Here is a 21,304-nt window from a genome sequence, read left to right on the forward strand (position 1 = left end):
CAGTTAAACCTGTGGAGTTGTTGTATTAATTTAACAAAGTACCTCTTCCAATAAAAATGCAGTTAATAATGTACACAAAAAATGTTTCATTCGTCTGAACGGCAGTTTTGATTAAAGTAAATACATAAATCCAATTCATTCCAAGTAAATGTAATAATTAAAAATATGTAGAAATTGAAGAATTGTTAAATGGCTATTATAATACATGTACAAGACAGTATAATATGAAATCAATAAATATTGATCAAAAGGAAAATGACTTCTTAAATTGTTCTGAAAATTTATCATATTAAGATATACAGAAAATATACAAAATTCATGACATTTTAACAAAGATTTTGATGGAATGTGGAAAAAACAATTGAATTATTATTCTTTTTTACAATTGACATTTGTAAATTCATATATTTTAAAAGAATTATATCACATATTCTTTCATCAATCTGACAGTGTAATGTCTAATAGGTTTTCAATCATTTATTATAACTATACATTTTTTTGGGTACTGTACAGTATAGTGTAAGTTATAAAGATTTTTGATAGGTTATAATTATGGCCCTAAATAAATGGTTGTTTGGTTATATAATCTGAGCCATCAGGCTATATGGACATATTTACTTGGTTGAAAGCCAATATAACCCTTGTCTGTCTGCTTGGGTTATAGTGCAACCAACTGTTTATATACAGCCATATATATATATATTATGTCAATAATCTTTGTAACTAATTTATAATACATAACTAATTTAAAATACAGCAAACTTTCAGTATTTGAGAAAAAATAATTACTTAGGAAACCATTATCAATTTTGAGTGAATTGTTGTAGAATAATGCACGATGTTTAAATGCGCAAGAATATAATTACAATGGCCGACATGCCCAGTGATTAACTATTTCCATTCTAAGGTGCTAATAGAATGAGAATTGATAATACATTGAGTGTAGAAGTTATTTTCCCGACGTCATTTGGTTTATTGGCGTCATATGACGTGTAATCATTCGTTTTTCATGTTGTGTATATACATCGAGTATTATTGCATTTGATTGCCCTATTTGTTTGATAGGGGAATAGTGTGAAGCGTGTAAGAAATCATGAATAGACAGCAACCATATGAACAATGTACATGATATACATGTAAATGTCACGACTATCCAATGAAAATCGGCGGTACAAACATGAATTATTATATGTATTTGTATTTCTATCGTTCATTGGATTTTATTTTTTAAAATTAATAATATTTATATGTACATGTAACATGTCTATATGAGTGCAGCCAGGTTAATATACATGTATTGACTATTAAATATTTTATGTCTTACACACCGACATATATGTGTTATTTCATCAAGTTTTTGCACTGTTTATTTTTAATAAAGCAGGTTTTAATATTCAATGTGAAAATAAATTCCTGCAGGTTTCATCCGAATACTCAAAGTTGTCCAAGATAGTGCACATTTGTAACTCCAACATGACAACTCGCTCTTTACTCAAGGATTACACATGTAGAATTTGAACTGAAAAGGAAACATAATGAAAGTCACATGAAGTGTTTGCAAGCATATGTGTAAGATGTGATATTCTTTTTAGATTCCTCAGTCCACACTGGTGCGATTTTTGGAAACCAAGGATAACGGTCATATGATGTAACTTATAATGAGTTTGACAGAGGAAACCAAAGCAATTAGCTGAAAGTATTAAAGTCGTGTGATGTAAAATATATTAAATACATATAGGTCTGCTATCTGATAGAGAACCTGGTGCTGTTACAAAAGAATTTAGTTTAAAGCATTTATAGCAGTAATTCATACCAATTCCTGTTTGATTTGTTTTATTTACGGCGCACCAACACAGTTTAGGCCATATGGCGCCAAAACAGGAGAGATGATTTTGTCTAACTCTGGGTGTTACAAACTTAAAGCAATACCACCACACACGCTGGAGCTAAGAGATGCATAGACTCCAGTTATTCAAACCCATTTAGTCCCCTACGCAGGGATAAACTTTGTCTGCAACTTTGATGCCTCAACCATTAAAGTCAGCCACGAGGGGAAATACCAAATTTCTTGCTCCATGTAAATTAGCATAAGCTTTTTAGGAAATACAATTGAGCAAAAGTGGCACAAAAAGGGAGAACTGTAAGACAAATAAGGTTTGGTATACCTCATCAAGGAATCCGTCATAAGCATTTGTTTGTCCGCATGATCCAATCAATAACGGCTCTGATCTACCAATAATGTTTCCTGAAAACAACAACAACAAATTTTACAATGCAGGGTCATTATGATACTCGTTGCCACACAATTTGTTAAAACTTCCTATAGAGTCGTTTTGATACATATATGTAATAGCAGTCTCTGATAATTCAGTTTTTCTTATACAAAAAATGTTTATTTTCATCTTAGATAAAGATTTAAAATACCTTGGCTTCATTTACTGAAATTAAAGCCATGCAAATACGTAGTTATTACAGCCTTGCATGGAAACTAGACTTAAAATTATCTAAACCTAAAAAAACCCCATAAAGTTTGCTTGATTAATATACATGTATATACATGCATTTGCACATTTCTTTCTTTAAAAAAATCTTGTATCGGGAATCTTATGGTCTCATTCATTCAGATACATGTTTTAAGACATGTGTCTCAGGTGTATTTCATTCATGCCGGAAATAATGCACGGAGGAGCACCTGACGTCTTCCTCCAGTAAAGCTGGAAAGTGACCATAAGACCTTTACCGTCACCGTATAGGTGCGACGTAAAACCCAACCAAACAAAAAAGGCCATCACCATTGCTGATTGATTGCTGCATTTAGTATTTTGAACATGGTTATTTTGTATTTTAGTATATACAATTAGCTACCTTTAAAAAAGATGCTTAAAAGCATGTGGCATCATTCTTTGACACTGTCTAATTTTGACATTGAGAATTTACTGTATGAAAAGCCCCATTATAGCATTTGGTGTTTAAACCATTGTTAAGCAAAACGTTTAAATGCATTTACATTGCGAGTATGGAGTTAATGTTTAGTATATACCGCTGGATGTATTGAATAGTATAAAAGCCTGAACCATCAGAAACAAATCCAACTAATTGCTGAAACTAGTCATACAAATAACGTTATCACTTACCAACTATGCTTTTCTGGGCTGATTGTTCATTTACTGTTCCACGCATGTTGAGCCCATCATATCTATATTCTAAATTATTCCAGCCTGTAAACTGAAACATACAATGAAAATATCACAGGTTACAATTCTTCACTGGTTATAAAGTAATATCCCTTCCTTCCTTATATGACTACTTGATTAATATTAATATAAACAAAGGCCCTCGTCTCATTAATAATACTATGAATACATTCACTCTGCATAAGGTTAATACAACATTAAGTTGTAAAACGTAAAAGATAGTGACAGTTCTCAAACAATTTTATTTTGTTTCCTCATCAGCCATCCAAATCTATCTTGATAAACGGCCAGACTATGTTCAAATGAAATCATTTTATAGATCAAGGCTAAGATGACATACCATGACTTAAATCAATTTCAAGGTCAAAGCTTAGATTATGTACTATGTATGTAACTAATATCAAGGTCAAGGCCAAGATAATGTACAATGGCTGAAATCAATGTCAAGGTCAAGGCTAAGAGTATGTACCATGGCAACACAAGACCGTAAAGACAATACAGTGGGCATCTTAAACTATATCACTGATCTTCGCACACGCAACGTATGTACCTGGAGCAACTTTGAATTCAAAATTTCACTTACAGTATCTTTATAAGGTACAAACAGGAAGATTTCTCCGGCTTCTCTAGTTGTAGTACTGAATACAGCCACACCTCCTTGATCTGCGGGAATTATAGCAACATCCAGGGACGGCTGTGGTTCACCAGCACAACTGTAGCAACAGTTAGAAACGATGTGCATCAGTTTACCTTTTTTGGCGGTAACGCTTGTCCGGAACCGGAAGCTGATTGTCACGTGTTGTCCCAGCGACATTCTGAAAAGCGAGTTAATTATAGATTTTAATGCATTTTATAGTATGTCCACTTCCGAAAAAGGAAACTACATTTAAATCAGTTCTAATCTTGATAGAAATTCTGGAAAGAGTGGAAAGAGGGAGATCATTACAAAAATGTTGAATATTTTAATCTTAGCTTTATTGTGTGTTCATGAGTGATATAATGGAATCAGCAACATCTCCCTACGCCCCATTCAATCCTAAACACTAAAGATATTGAAATAAATTATCAGGAAGGATCAGAAATATATAACAGCGCTGAGATGAAGTACGGACCAACTATATATTGCTTACGCACAGAACTTAACGCCTGCTAAGTGAAGATTCCTCAACAAAATTGAATAAAGAAATGGATGATTATTTTATCAAGTCTGTCCATGAGAAAAAATTGGAATGCGCAACATCTCTCGGCGTTCGAGCCTTCATTTTTTCCCCATGGTGATTATTCTCCGGGGAATAGCAACTCGGCAGCTAGTGTTCTCGTAAAATTTGAATCTATCTTACCCAGAAAATCGCCAGAGTTTTAGGTGAGATTTCCCAAAGAATGCTCCAGTGCCGCCATCTAACTCTACATTGTATATACCCATAGCTAGATTATTCCCTGACACATCAACTAGACCACCCTGGAAGTCCATATACAGCTCGGGCTTGCACACTATAAAATGTTAGACAGGTATGTGTTTTATTAGAATGGATAGCATACTAGAAAATGACACAAAGGTGTGTGCTTTTAGTGCTTTTTTTACTAAACAAATGTCAGTTTATTGTAACAAAAATGTCAAAACAGAACGACGTACGTGGGTTATTCTATTACAACACTTGTATAGCTTGAGAATTCCATAAATTGGGACTTGTCGCATACAAGAAATGCCGTGAAATAATCAACTGTGCAAAATACTATAGAAAATACCAGAAAGGTGTGCGCTTTATATAAGAAAAGATTGTACACTAGAAAATTCCTAAAAGGCGTGTAGTTACACTAAAAAATGTCACAAAAGTATGTGTAACGGGTTACTTACTAGAATTTTTATAGAGATATATATTTTATTAGAACGAACGTAATCCGTTAATATTTGGCCTGATTATTATTATTATTATTATTAATATTATTTGTTGTTGTTGTTGGAATTTAGTCACATGGCGAACTGAGAAGAACATTCCGTAAGCTAGTGCACATGAAAGAATTCAAAACTGTTGTTGGGATTCGAACCTAGAGCGGCGAGAGGCAAATTTGGAAACTGTTACAGAAGAAAGACTATTGAGGAACATTTTTTGTCTAAATTCACAAAGTCCTTACCGTCTTTGACTACTTCGTTGGCACCGTGACATTTACAAAGAATCTGGTCGAACCTGGACCCCTGAGCACACATGCGCACCATCCAACCCATACCAGCCACGTGCTCGAAGTAAAAATGTGGGTCAGCATCCACAGACAGGAGCTTGCACTTTGCTTAAAAATTTAGAAATAATTGGATTAAATCATGTATAATGTAAATGCTGTATGTAAAACGGGTTGTTTTATCATAAATGATAATGTAACTTAGCATTGACATGAACGTTAAATACTTGAACAGAATTTAGAGGTAGCCTTTAATGTTCTATACATGTATATAAAATAATTGATTGTCATATAAAAAATATCATTATGATCTAAAAATATCTGCAATATCATTGGTCCTGACGTAATCGTGTGAATAAATTACAAATCGTAATCATATCGCATCGGTCAATATGACATTCTGTTCATATCACATCATATTCAATACTCACTAGTCAACAATTGAATAATATCTATATATAATATTATTCCAAGCAAAATTATCATTTTCATAAATAATGTCCTTTTATATACCCGTATATTCTCAAATGGATCTTCAGTATTTCCATTTCGTAGCCTCTTAGCGGAAAACAGTTATTTTTACTTATTTTAATAATTGAATTTTTACTTTCTTAACTCGATAAGATTTAATGTAATTTTCTCATTACAATATTTTAGCTACGTACAGGCATGTGTAACTTCATTAAGATTTCCAAAGTCCATGCACGTGTCCGTGCACGTGACGTTACGTGCACAACCGAATCCTGGTACGTATGACGTTCCAGACGGACAGCAGACGGGCCTAGATTGTCCCCCTTGACAGTTCCAGTGGGCACGACAGTTACCCAGATGTGCGTATGAGGCAATAGTGTTGTCCACGCATGGGTCTGAAAAATAATCAATGTATATAATATGTGTGGATAAAAAATAATGGAAACTACCCTTATGCATCATGTGTTAGTGACTATACATTAATGAAAAGAAGTTTTATTTATCAACGTACAACTGAATGGATAAATTAACAGTTTTCATTCTATGTATAGAAGAAATATTTTACAAAACTTGAGAAAGTTTAGAGCCCAAAGCTTAATTATAGGACAAATAAGATCGCAAACACACGTAGGGGAGATAACTGCGTGAAACATTTTCCCATGCAATTTTAGTCATAAATTGAAACGAACCTTTCATACATAACAGAGAATACATTAGAATAAATTTGTAAACATTTTCATTAATATTTCACGCTTTTACTTTACATACTGAATACTAATTAAAATTGCGGACAGAATTGTTATCTTGATTTAAATAACTGACCTTATTTCTATAATGTTATATTTTAAAATCTCTTTGATATATACACTGTTATCTTGCTAAAATAAAAAAAAAAACATGATTTTTTTTATTTTTTTTTTATTGTGAAATGATTTATATGCATTTTTACCTACACCCATTATTACTTACTCGTTATAGTGTAATAAAAGTCAGACATAATTGTTTGATATAAACCAGTTAGTGAAAATAAAAAGAGTTTTATTGCGTCAAATACGAGTATTATTATCATTTATACTTATATGCATGTCAAAATAAATATTTTTATTTGTTTTGATACAATGATAAGCATTATATGTAGTAAGAATAGGCCGAAAATAAGTTTTACATACCTTTTGTATATATGTTAGTCCCGTTGTGACATTATACCAATATGAATCTACTTCATTAAAGGCACATTATGCTTCAGAAATAAGTATTTTTACCATCTTTAGGAAGGGTAAATGTTTAAATTTTGGTTTTAGACATATTAGATATGTATCACCAAAACGAAAGAAGCATTGAATGCAAAAGTTTTTGTCATAAAAGTAGCGAATGTAAAAAAGTGGTATTTTGACTTCCATACAAAGTACATGTACTAAATCACTATAGCTGTACTAGTTGCCAAAAGGGCAATAGAAACAAAAGTTAGCTCGGATATTTGGCCAATGAGTAACTGTTTGGAAAAACTAAATGGTTTTGAGAAATAAAAAAGTATTTCTTGGGCATAATGGGCCTTTAAACATGTACGATTTATAATATTTACCTGTCCAACAGTTGTGCTCTGTGTAATGACGACATACCGAGTGAACGTCATCAAAAAAAGTTTCAAACGGGCACGTGGCAACTCGAGCTTTTAACTCGTTGGACTCTTTGTAACATTGTAAAAACTCGGAACATGTTCCCGGCTTTGAAATATAAGAAATTCCGTCTACGAAACGTCCTTTTGAACAGTGGTCTGAATGAAAATATAAATTGACTTTCGTTAAATTATGTTGGTTCTCTTTTTGTCGCAAAAGATAACAAATATAAGGAAATACCGGTAAACATTTGAGCCGTGTCACGACAAAACCAACATAGTGCGTTTGCGATCAGCATGGATCAAGACCGGCCTGCGCATCCGCGAAATCTAATCAGGACCGATGCTGTTCGCTATCAGTTTCTCTACTTGTAATAGAACGCATGGATCCTGATCAGACTGCGCGGATGCGCTGGCTGGTCTGGATCCATGCTGGTCGCAAACCCACTGTGTTGGTTTTGTCGTGACGCGGCTCATTTTATTTAGCTTGTTAATGTAGATGTTTTACATAAGTTTATACTTATTGTTATTTTGTCCGATTTTGATGTGCTGACTTGATAATAATATTATTATTGATTATGAACATTTTTGTATCACCTGTGCAGATACATATTCTATGTATATGTTAGTGTTCATCCGTGCTGTTGTACAGAAATTAGAAACTTCGACGGGAGCGATAGCGACAGGAGAATGTTTCTAATTTCTGTAGAACAGCTACGGATGAACACTAACATATTTAGTGTCAAGCTTTATTTGGCCCTTGATGACGTCACTACGCGTTTTTATGAAACACTATGAAAAATAGAAGGCGACTATGAACGGATTTCAATATAGTATCGACTTTTTTCTTCTATGAAAATTAACGCACACAATTTTTAAGAAATACAGCGTTTTCATTGGATGACAAATAAAGCTGGACACTAAGTATAATTTATTGTAAATCGCTGTATTTATGTATGGGGGATTCTGCATTTATTTGACAAAGTTTTTTTTATTTCCTCATGTACGCCACGTTCTGTTTAACTATACGTTAAACGGAAATTTCGTCATTTGTTATTTTATAAACGTCATTTTTTTCTGAAAAAGACATGCGTTTGTTTTCATTAACTGATTATATATATTCTGACTTGATAATAAATCACGTTATATAAAAGATGTTATAGTTTCACATAAAGTTACCTTTAAGGGCTGCCATCTCAGCTCTTCTGTAGGAATCTCTTGGTGACATGGTTGTTGTTGTTGGCTGGACAGTTGCGGCTTTCGTCCTCCAGATATTTTGAGCAGGACCTGTGGCATCAAACATTTGAAATATTGGATTCAAATGCTCTTCAACCGTCCTCGCCGGCTTTATTTCCTGTTTCAGAAAGGCCAATGTCTCGGAAACGGTTCGTCCAGGAAAATTTACACCCACGCCCTGGGTGGGAATGATTTTAGCACCCATTGATCTTGTTGGCAGCACGCCGCTTGGAGTTACTCCGTTCACTTTATTCATATCAGAGAGAATACCGTTTGAGAGGTCTTTATTTGCAATCAGTGATTGGATTATCATATTTGCTGTCTCGCCGGGAGTTGGGCTTTTTTCCAGGTACTTTTCGACATTTGGCTGCGGTCTGGGGCTTTTTGTTGTTGCTGGTACCTTTGGTATAGAAGCTTTAACAGGAATATGTTGAGTGGCTGGAGTTGTGGTGGCTACCATTACATTAGGAGCCGGCGTGTAGACTAATTGCGGTGCAGCAAACCTTGTCAGCGGTCGTTGATCATTTCCTATCTGTATATTGTAAGGTGCTAGTTCTTGGACTGTACCCTGTGAACCGAACATGTCTAGGTTAATATTTGAGTCTGGTATGGGAGATTGTTGACTTGGAACTCTTGACTTGATTGTGTCCACGGCAATGAATGGCTCCATTTTCACATCGAAGTTTCTGCTGATCGAAGATAGGCTGTTTTGTTTCAGCAAGTTGTCCATTTGATTAGTTCTATCACTTGGCATGTTCCTGTTTGAAAATTGCAAATTAATTTGTGACAGATCGGCCATAGGCATGGCAGAATTCGTCTGTACAGATTGTATGTTTCCATTGATTGAATCCAAATTCAACATTAATTGATCAGCTGCAGGTATTTCTACAGCTACGCCTACTTGTCCTGGCACATTTTGATTCACAGTTTCTACTGCCATGCCTAGTTGTCCCGGCACATTTTGATTCACAGTTTCTACTGCCATGCCTAGTTGTCCCGGCACATTTTGATTTACAGTTTCTACAGCCATGCCTAGTTGACCGGGCACATTTTGATTCACAGTTTCTACAGCCATGCCTAGTTTGTCCGGCATACTTTGTTTCACAGAATTAAAATTACTACTAAATCTATCCACCATCGGTTTGTTCGGCTTCACTGGACCAGGAAGGTTTCCGCTGATATATTCTAAGCCGATTAATGAGGGATCAATTGAGGGGTCTACCGCTGTGGAGGCACTGATCGGGCTAGAATTTGCGGCGTTTGAATTTAACATTGGTGATATGGCTATTTGAACGGCTGACTGGACAGAACTTGGCAAGATTCCGCCGGAGTTTTCTAAATACAATTGGGTTGAATCTGTCTTCGGTACAGCTTTGTTAATTCGCCAAGGCTGGTTTCCATTAAAAGGATTTAGATTAAGGAGTGGTTGATTGGCCGCTTGTAGCTCTTGCACGCTTGTGAATGTTGATGCTACATTCGAGAGCGTCTGATCTTGACTACTTGCTGTAAGTGTTGGTGCTTTATTCGTTAGAGCTTGATCTTGACTACTTGCCGTAAGTGTTGGTGCTTTATTCGTTAGAGCTTGATCTTGACTACTTGTCATAAGTGTTGATGCTATATTCGCCTGTTCTTGGTTGCTAACTATGTTACCACCGGATAATTGTGTCGGCGGATTTAAATTAAACTGGTTTACCAGGTTATGACCTGGAAAAGAAATGACCTGATTCTTGAATACTTGAAGGTTATAGTAGAAAGATGACACCGATCTAAAATTGAACTTATAACAATTGATTTAAATTTTAGGTTTTACTGATGTTCATTGAAGGTTACAGGGACAGAAAAATCAATTGTCTGTATTGCCAAGTTTGTCCCTCAGTCTGTATGGACAATTGAAAATTTTCAAAAATTACTTAATATATATCATACGGACAAGTAAAGACATTCTTCAGACAAAAACGCATAATTAATTCAACATTAGATTTTGCCGGACATAAGTTTTTACAAAAAAGTAAATATTACATGAAATAAAATACATGTACATGTACATAAGATAAAAAAAACACCTATAAATAAATAATTACCCGTGCATGCATCTTGTCCAATCAATGCAACAGTTTCGGCGAGATACTTAGTTGACCTGTCGATTGGCTCCAAATTGTAAGCATTGTTAGTTGTTGATGCTATTTTCTCTAGTTCAGCAAACTGAAAGCAAGTTGTTCTATATGAATGTCTAAGTACAAAAATCAACAGAATTCAATTTATCAACTCATTTCATGTGTTGCATAAAATCTTAAATTAATTTAATATGTATTGTAATTTTGAGACAGTGAATAAGTGTTCATGTTTACTAATGTATTTATTTTGTGTTTAATTTTCACAGATTTTGGTAAATGATTTTTTGTACGTGACCTAACAACATATTTCATAATTTACATAAAATCTTAAATTAATTTCATATATGTGTTGTAATTTTGACGCAATGAAAAAGTGTTTATGTTTACTAATGTATTAAATTTGTATTGAATTTCCACAGATTTTGGTAAATGACTTTTCCTACGTGACCTAATAACATATTTCATATTTTACATAAAATCTTAAATTAATTAAATATGTGTATTGTAATTTTGACACATTGAAAAAGCGTTATGTTTTAAAATTGCTAATGTATTAATTTTGTGTTTAATTGTCTCAGCTTTTGGAAAATAACTTTGATTTCCTACGTGACCAGTAGAAAAGTCTAACCAAACCGTTCTATCTAGCAAGAGGCTATAATGTCCTCTGTTACAATTAAAGGCTAGTGTTTTCTATTAATTTTTCCAGTTCGTATAAGCAAACATATATTCAACAAATTTACAAACTAAATCTCCGATTGTTTTTCTTTTTATAATATACAAATGTTTACAACAGAAAAAACGTTTCAAACAGCTTGTTTACATTATGCTTATAAAGATAATAAAAGATAGAAAGGTAATCTATGGTCTGGTATATACTTTTAAAATATTCATAATCATAATTATAATATGTTCATTTATCGAAAAAATAAAGTTTCTACGTTGAACGTCAAAATAAAATGAAATAACCTTTGTTGAACAATGAATAGTTCAAAATTTAAAAACCAGACAACACGGGAGAGTTTTTTTTTTGGCGGGAAAATAACTGTTATGATAATTTATTTTCAAAAGGCAGCGTCGTCTGCTCACCTTGATTAATCTACCGACACCTACTGCGATAAGAAAGACGCCAGCGTCCTTTATCACACGCGCTTCTCCCTCAGTCGCCCGTACATATTTAGCCCGTCCGTCTGTGAGAATGACACCGATTCGTAAAACACCACGCCTTGCTGAAATAAGAAGGAATTAAAAATGATAATCAGGGAAAAGTTCTGTTTCGACAAATATCGTACATTTCATATGGATGTGTTTCATAAATGGTTCTATACAGTATACATTGTATGTCATAAGACATTGTTCATAAAAGACTCTGTCAGAGTTTAAGGAGAGTTTAAGGATGAAAGTAGTTAACAGCTTGCCGTTAGGTAATGGTACAAAATACGTTAAGGGACACAAATGAGTTTATTTTTTACATTAAGGGACTAATTACTTTTCAAGATTAATACATAATACACCATTTAATGTATATCGAGACCAGTAACTTGTGTGCAAAATTTCAGATCATTCTCTTACTCTGTTTACCGAAATAATTATTCTTATTGTGAAGAATGACTGAAAATTTACAAGCTTCGCAACGCTTTTCACTCAAATGGGATAAGAAACACTTTTCACTCAAATTGGGCTTAGAAACGCTTTTCGCTCAAATGGGGCGTATAAACGCTTTCCGCTCAAATGGGGCTTAGAAACGCTTTTCGTTCAAATGGGGCTTAGAAACGCTTTTCGTTCAAATGGGGCTTAGAAACGCTTTTCGTTCAAATGGGGCTTAGAAACGCTTTTCGCTCCAATGGGGCTAAGAAACGCGTTTCGCTCAAATGGGGCTTAGAAACGCTTTTCACTCAAATGGGGCTAAGAACCGCTTTCATTCGAATGGGTCTAAGAAACGCTTTTCACTCAAATGGGGCTTCGAAACGCTTTTCACTCAAATCAGGCTGAGAAACTCTTTTCACTCAAATCGGGTTAAGAGACGCTTTTCACTCAAATCGGGCTAAGAATAGCGTAAGGTACGATTATCAATTTCTTTTTGAGTATTTCTTAATTTTCTTTTGCAAATCGTTTTGTTGTATGAGCCCAGCTGATCTATGTAAGAAGTCATTTTATGAATTTTTTGGGCTTTTAAACTTCGGTGGAGTTCCTTTAAAGTGAATTGGTCTATAATGAAAGGTCTCTAATAGTTACTCAGACAATATTTAGTATTAGATATAATAACAAACCGCGAAAGAATAATACATTTTTCAAGCTGTGGCAAGTGTAAGATACGCATGATGAGATATTCCATATATTTATAGTGCGGATAATAATACTAAATTAATGTATGTTCTAGAACAAAATATTATTATTCATAAAATGTTCATTCTACATCACTTACAACTTAACCAACATTTTTTTTCAAGCAACATTTCATACGAATATTCAAATGATACATTTCCACTGTTTTTATCAATATTTGAAATAATTATGGAAAATGTGCCGATTGTGTGTGTGTATTTGAGTCCTCCAGAAGAGTATTAGTCATTTGATATTTTTGGAAGATAATGCAAGATACAGATACAGAAAGATGCCCCAAATTGCAAAAGCTCCCCCTGGTTCTTTAGCGTGCCAAGGATTTAAGCACTCATACACGGGATCGAGATTTAAAGTCTCGTCTGAAAGACTGATAAGTAGTTTTTAGCTGGCCAGCCCGGGAATGGAACGCACCATGTCGAGATTACAAGTCTTGCGCTATAACCGATTGAGCTATGCGGGCTGGCTATTTGTGCTCATTGTCGACCAATCCACTTTAATTACTCAGTACCACGATGTACTAAATGATGTAAATAAAACAAAATTATGACCCTTCCGTGTTTATTAACCGTGGCTGTACATGTACCTTTTTGACTTAAAACAGGTGTTTATCTCAACTCCAAAATATGGATAGGATCGAATTTTGACGTAAATATACACATCACAATGACATCTTACGTCATAAATGTGGTGAATTGTTTGAAGTTTATGAATGCAAACTGGACATTTTTAGTGTAACATTACAATAAAGGTATTAAAAACTTGACATTCCGTCCAAAAAAGTGAAATTTCGTTTTAAAATTATTCAAAATATTTGGTAATTATGGAAATATTTTTTTCTATGAATTTTTCGTATGCGCATATATTTCAAGGGGAAAACAAAAGTACAGTGATGTACAAAAGGTCGTTTGCTGAAAGTAAAAATAAAATAGGAATTCCAGCAATCTGCGAAAATAGAAAATAAATAAATAAATAAATAGATAAATAAATAGATAAATAAATAAATAAATAAATAAATAAATAAATAAATGAATAATAATTCAACGATCCTACTTTAGAATTTGTTTGGTCTATTTATTTTTCGGCCATTTTTTTTATAACTGATGGGTAATTACCAATTTCTTCGCAAGTGACCGGTTACTAATCACAGATGATTTCTGAGTCAGTGGTAATTAAGAGACAAATGACCATTGGACCAATGTCCAGTAACACCTTGCATAAATTAGTATCATTCATTCAAAAATTATATGTCACATTTTGGCATAATTGTAATAACTTTTAATGACATGAATGGTGAGATGTCAAGGGTCTGACTCTCACTGCCTGAAAGAGCTGATGGACCCTTATAAAGCATAGAATACACGCACATTTCGTCTTGCCCGTGCATCGAACAACTAGTTGGGTCGATAGGGAGGGTCGATCGCTAATGTTGCAAGAACTTGAGCCCAACCCTTTGTCTATTCATCATTACAAAAACCTGTTATTTCTGTGTATGTTTGCAAATTTTTGATTAGCAATAAAGTATGATTGCATTAAGAACCAACGAACTGCATGCTCTCCGTATTGGGTGAGCTTAAGGAGCTGGACCAAAGGTTCCATTTTAATTCATTGATAAAATATTATATAAATTGGATATGTTGTAAAAATAATAATTTTTCACCGTGTCTGTTGAACAATTGTTCCATTTCAACCAGTCCCAAGTCGGTTCGACTTCCCTCTTGCGGTTGATTTATCGTATTCAGTACTTGTAATAAATTCTCTTTGGTCGAGTTCAAAGAAAGTGGAAACTCATCACCAATTGTACTGCTAACTACCGTCAGTCCAACACGTACCGATTCCGGACTGATGTCCGACAGTTGGACGAAACGCTTGATAAAATCGAGCTGCTGACTGAATTCCTGCTCGGATATACTGTCAGAACCGTCCAACAAAAATATCACATCCGCAATCGGTCTGCATCCTGCGACTGAAATATCATGCAAACGATATAATGATCTCAAATAGTTTCAAATGTTTCAAACCGTTAAGCAATTTGTAAAATAATAGTTTTATTCGTTGAAAATGAAGCTTATTTTCCATTGATAGAATAGGGAAAAGCATTCTTTTCAGATGTATTTATCTTGCACACTGATAATGTAGCATTATCAAAATGTATTGGACTACACGGAAATAAAGGCTCTTTTTACCGGCGGATAAGATTTGGAGATCGATTCTTTCTCTGTTGTAATTTAATCCATGTTCAAAACACAGCAGTAATCTATACCATATCATATTTTCACTCCGCGGGGCGCCGGACGAAAATTTGAATATACGACAAAGAAACGAGTCATTCTGTCGTGATTTCATATTCAGCATGTCGTCCCGCGTAGAAAGAATGACAATGTGTTCGTGTTTTTCTCTGGCGGAGCGAACATACGACATTGCACAAATCAGGCACCATAGAAAATAGTAAAATATCTAGTATACATGGTCATGAGTACTGTAGCCTGGTTTTATACCGATGTCAAAGGCAAAAGATTACCATTACTCTGAAAGAGTTAATAATTAGGCATTACACTGCTGGAACCCATGTGTCAGACACATAAATGCACAGTGCAGGTATTAGTTACCCGCACTCCAGAGCATGCTCATAGATTGGCTCTTTTTCTGAGGTTTACTTAATGTGACGACAGAGAAAGGGATAACGAAGAACAATCAAAATACTTAGCAATCTGATTTATACTCGAGGGCTATGCCCCCTCGTAAAAATCAAATAGCCTCGTGTTTCGATGCTCTTTCTATTACATGTAATGAAATGATTATCAAAAGTTAACAAAAAAGTCTTACAAGACAAAAGTTCTCAATTACAGAGAAGAAAAAAAACAACAACAAGAAGTCGTGATACCTGGTTTTTGTTGTTGAGCAGACGACAAATATGTTCCCGACAGAAGAAACGTTGTGACGATAACACGCAACTGTATAAGGCGAGAAACCTGTGAAGTAAAAAAACAAACAACTTCAAATTTCAATAGTGGTGTGACATAGAATAATAATAATAATAATAATAATAATAATAATAATAATAATAATCTAATAATAATAATCTAATAATAATAATAATATTAATAATTATGATAATAATCTAATAATAATAATACTAATATAATAATAATTATAATAATAATAATAATAATAATAGCAACAATAATAATAATAGCAACAATAATAATGATAAAATCATTCTGGAAACATTCAAATAATAAGTATGTGCTCCACAAAGTTGATAACCTCCAACTTTTCGAGGGGATAAACCCTCCTTATCAAGGAAACAGAAACTCCTTAATAAAGAGGGGTTTATCCCCTCGAAACGTTGGAGGTTAAAAATAATGATAAAAAACCTGAAAAGAATATAATAAATAGATTGTTTTCCTTAATGTTGAGGTTTGAAGCTTGCATAATAATTGTGATGCAAGTTATGCAAATTTTGAAAATACGCCTTGTTTACACACACATTTTGAATGCAATATTTAAGACCTAAATTTGCAACATTTATTTAATAAGATGGTATGTGAAAAGGAATATAAATCATGCAGTATATATACAAATAATATTTTGACATTTCACAGGTTTGATGTGACAATTTGTGAAATACACACAGAGTTTATTCTAGATTAATTCAAGCTGTTGATATTTCTTAAAAAGATAAACTATTTTTATATTGTTTTATTTGTTGGACATACGGGAATACGGTGTTTCAAATACTTGAAATTAACTTAAATATATGCATTTTTCAAATATAAAACAATGTGGTAAAATAGGTGATGTTTACAAACGTTATTGCGTTTAACATTTTGTTGTTTCGTTTCCCATGGGACATAATATATAGAAGATATTTAAGGTTTTTTTTTTCTTTAAATACCTATTTTTTCATCGAGTGGTATGGAAATAAGTATTTCATGAGTGGTGGTTAATTTCATATCAAAAGATAAAATTATATGCTTTATAGAAAAAATCTTTTCTGTATATTTTATACATTTTTCTCGTTTTTTGACATATCAATTTGAAAAACTTCCCCTTAAATTTTGTGTATTTGACTGAATCTAAAAGAAAGTCGTATTTCAAGACATCAGTGAAAATACGGAGAATATGTTTCACTGAAGTGAAAAATAAATTTTTAAAAGTCAAAATTGCGGAAAATGAATATACGCATTTTATTTCTTCAAAGTTTCTACATATTTTATTTATTAGAATAAAATAAATATATATGTGTTTCGCGTATTATAAACGTTTTCTAAGATATTAAAGCGGAACTGTATAAAAATCTTAAATAGGTGCAACTATTGTACGAAAAACAAAAATGATAACACGTTTTCTTCGAAGTTGCTTTTATTGACATCTTTTAACTTTTTAATATTAGATATTGAACGGCATTTTTCAGCAATGATATTCAATTTCAAAAGCAATCTTTACAGGCATTTGTTATCTTCATTAACATATCTAAAGTTTGATTGTCTCTTATTAAGACAAGTATATACTTATTTGAACCGCGTCATGACAAAACCAACATAATGGGTTTGCGACCAGCATGGACCCAGACCAGCCTGCGCATCCGCGCAGTCTGATCAAGATCAACGCTGTTCGCTTACAAACTCTATAACAAGTACTTAATAGAGAAACTGATAGCGAACAGCATGGATCCTGATCAGACTGCGCGGATGCTGGTCGCAAACCCATTATGTTGGTTTTGTCATGACGCGGCTCATTTAAGCTGAGGCTGAGGGCATTTACTTTGATGCTAATAATAATCCGAACAGTTTGTCCCTCACATGGGACAATTTAGCGTCACATATTTTCAATTGTCATTTAATTACGTGCAATAAACATGTCAAAGCGCGTTTATTCATATATATATAAAAAAGATTGATTGATTACGTCACAATAAAAAAATAGCTAGGGATGATGAAGCTGAAAGATTGCACATGTTTTAGGAATTCTCATTTAGGTGTTTCATCCAACGGTAGCTCATTTCAGTTCACAAATATTCTACATTTTTCGTACCTGATATTTACCGTTTGGTGGGAAAATAGTCTGTTCCTGGTTACACCAGCGACGAGTTTTTATTATTCAGGCACGGAAAATTGCGAAAAATGCCGAAGTCTCACGAAGAAGAAAGTGAATATCATTTGGATAGTTTATCCAATTTTAACCCATTTTAATAAGACCTTTTACAACACCATCGCCCCATAGCAACGCAAAAGATACTTTGCGCATGCGCGTTCTGCGAATGAGAAAAAGAATATTGATGAATATCTAGTGGAAGAATAAATTCTATTAAAATTAAACATTTTTATGTCTTTTTAAGTCTTACTAGTACCCTATTCATAAGATACATTTATAACTACAATGTGTATTTTGAAAAAAAATGGTAGCGCGTAAGTAAGAAGAAGTAAATAATTTGAATATTCATGACAACCATAAGATTGACTTAGAACTTTCATTTTGGTTAAACGTGCAAAAGCATTGAAGTTATCTACTGAAAATTGGCTGCGCCGTTCTTGACCATTTTTATTTTGTAAATAACTGACCTATTCTTTAATATATCATTAGATGTTCCCTTATTCTGTGTAAATCGTACGGAATAGACAGACCTATACGTACGCAGCCATGTTTTGTTCGCGTTATAAATAGAATTAAAACAACGTGTATAAGTTCGATACATAAAATTCTTCAATGGTGGTCTTTTCAATGAATAAATAGATTAAAGTGTAATAAATGCATGTTAAAGATAAGAAAAAATAACGTTTAAATACATCAACAATAAGTAAAATTATACTTCAACAGATATTTAATGTTTTAATGTCGGCGTAAATGCTCGACAAAAAAAATCAGTAATTCAAAGTTCGATTTTATAAAGGGAAGATTTCTTAATGCACTGCAGAATAATAGATGCATTGTCGTCTTATTGACATATGACATTTTTTGCATTTGAATTATCGACAAGCTTCCGGTTAATAAAATTGATAAAGCGTTTTAAAGTCACAGATCATCAATCGGTTATGTTTTGGTAACATGGTTCACACATGTTACACTTGCGCATTGTGACTTCCCCATGATGCTGATTCATTGTAGATTAAAATAAGGACACACAAATTCTGATCTCATTACACTTAAAATGGAGGTACATTGTTAATTTTTTTGTATGAGACATGACTTAAAATGTTTATTTCCGGGAATTTCCGTGTGATATAAAACACGTATAACACGATTTATCCCCTGGTACACTATAAATGAATCATTTTCTAAAATCGACCAGAATGCCTCACATACTTTAAACAAAGATGATCTCTTAAATTTGTAAATCTTGAGATTAAGATCACAAATATTATCATAAAATATTAATTTTGAAAAACCAACGTCCATGCAGTCTCGGAAACTTTCGTTAACCCTTAGATGAAAAGAGCGCAAACAATAAAAAATATTTTATATTTAGTCCTACCTTGTAAATTTTACAGAAAGTCAAACTGATTTTAGACGACCTTCGTAATGATCACGTAATGAGACAAAAAAGTTAAAAATAAAATTTCTGCAACTTTACCCCCACCTTTCCGCAATCTTACAAGATTTCAAAATAATGAAAATAATCAAATTCCAATACAAATTAAACCATTCTGTGTATAGACAATGCATGAATGCTAATTTTGATATACTAAATGTACACCCAACTAGTTTGCATTTGTATGTAAATAACATTTGCATACTCTTTTTAACTGAGTATATATCGTGACATTTTGGCGACAACATAAAAGGAAATATTAAACTTATAATAATAAAAAGTATCGTATTTCAATATTACAATAAAAGGTTAAAATAATAAAAGTAAGACAGGAAATATTCCTTGAAATACGAGTTGTAATATAGGCATGAGGTTATCCCCATACAGGCATCCATACGTCATTTTAACTAGAGTAATTTCATAAATATAATGCCTAAGACCAAAGCGACGAAGTGCCTATCACATCAACAACATTTGAACTTATGAAGACATAACTCGTAACCCGTCAAATTCAAGTCGGTTAGCTCAATTGGTAGAGTGTCAGACTGAGCAATCCGGTAGAGTCTTAGACAGAGCAACCCTGTAGAGTGTTAGACTGGTCGACCAGGGTTCGATTCACGGACGATGCATGTATCACTTTCATTATAATTGATCATACGGTCAGTGGAACTGTTCCTCTGCTCTGGCATGCATAAATATATGCAAAAGTGAAGACATAAGTAATGGTAAGCTGAATGACAGCCTGCCTTATAACGATGTGGTGTCTGAACAACAGCTCTCTAGTGAATTGATGAGGTGTTGTAACAACAAACATAGATTTGTAAGAACCCGATATTATGTGCACTGACCATACACGAAACCTATAAATCAGCAAAAATTTGTTTGGACCCGATAAACTTTTCACTTACCACACAAGAGACATGTTAATCATGATAGCATGTTATTTTGATATTTTAAAAAAAGATTCAAAGAAACAGAATACCAGTGAGGTTTGGGACAGACTTATACGTTGTATAAATTTGAAACAAGATGTTAAATGTAAATAAATCTTAAAATATAAAAAAACCGAAATACCATACCATGTCTTTTGTTAAAGTCCGAAACGAAATTAGATATGAAAAACAAAATCACAAAATATCTCAAAATTTCCGAAACATCAAACCATCACAGGGGCAACCAGTCAAGTTTTCAACTTGTTAGATAAGTTAAATAATCTAGGATTTATGAATTTTAATGCGTGTTAATTAATTAGATCGTGAGAAGTGTAGCTTCTCGACATATCGTCCCAGCCTGTCAGCCGCGCGTCAGCTTGATAGTTTATGTCTTTGTTTCGAAGCAGAAGATGCATACCGTCACTTCCGGTGCAATTCCCGCGCGCCGTCGTACTATATCTGTATTTATATATAATTACGTAATGTAGACCGCACATAATGTGCAACCCCATTGAATGACAGAAAGAAAAAAAAAACAATAATTAAGTTTTAAGTTCGATGTTAAAATTTATTTGGATCTAGGTAATGAAGTAATTATATGTTTGCATTTCGTTGGTATTTGAAATATGTTGTAAAGAGGAAAAACAGAACAATAAATGCATGCCTCATTTAATTCTCTTACACGATATTGTATTAAT

At 33.4% G+C, this 21,304-nt stretch overlaps 1 protein-coding gene across 1 annotated transcript; it reads right to left on the reverse strand.

Annotated features, from left to right (window-relative positions):
• Positions 1 to 275: 275 nt before the first annotated feature.
• Positions 276 to 21,003, reverse strand: LOC132739068 (uncharacterized). The gene is made up of 14 exons (XM_060726719.1): positions 20,754 to 21,003; positions 16,027 to 16,114; positions 14,803 to 15,108; positions 11,892 to 12,031; positions 10,773 to 10,893; positions 8,635 to 10,395; positions 7,423 to 7,614; positions 6,035 to 6,235; positions 5,328 to 5,480; positions 4,535 to 4,685; positions 3,778 to 4,009; positions 3,135 to 3,225; positions 2,166 to 2,245; positions 276 to 1,519 (listed from the first exon to the last, which is right to left on the reverse strand). The coding sequence occupies exons 1-14, from the start codon at positions 20,754 to 20,756 to the stop codon at positions 1,493 to 1,495; spliced, it is 3,546 nt and encodes a 1,181-aa protein (XP_060582702.1). The 5' UTR covers positions 20,757 to 21,003; the 3' UTR covers positions 276 to 1,492.
• Positions 21,004 to 21,304: the final 301 nt, after the last annotated feature.

Source organism: Ruditapes philippinarum, unplaced genomic scaffold (assembly GCF_026571515.1).
Source record: "Ruditapes philippinarum isolate M1 unplaced genomic scaffold, ASM2657151v2 ctg7025_1_1_1_1, whole genome shotgun sequence".
NCBI lineage: Eukaryota > Metazoa > Mollusca > Bivalvia > Venerida > Veneridae > Ruditapes > Ruditapes philippinarum.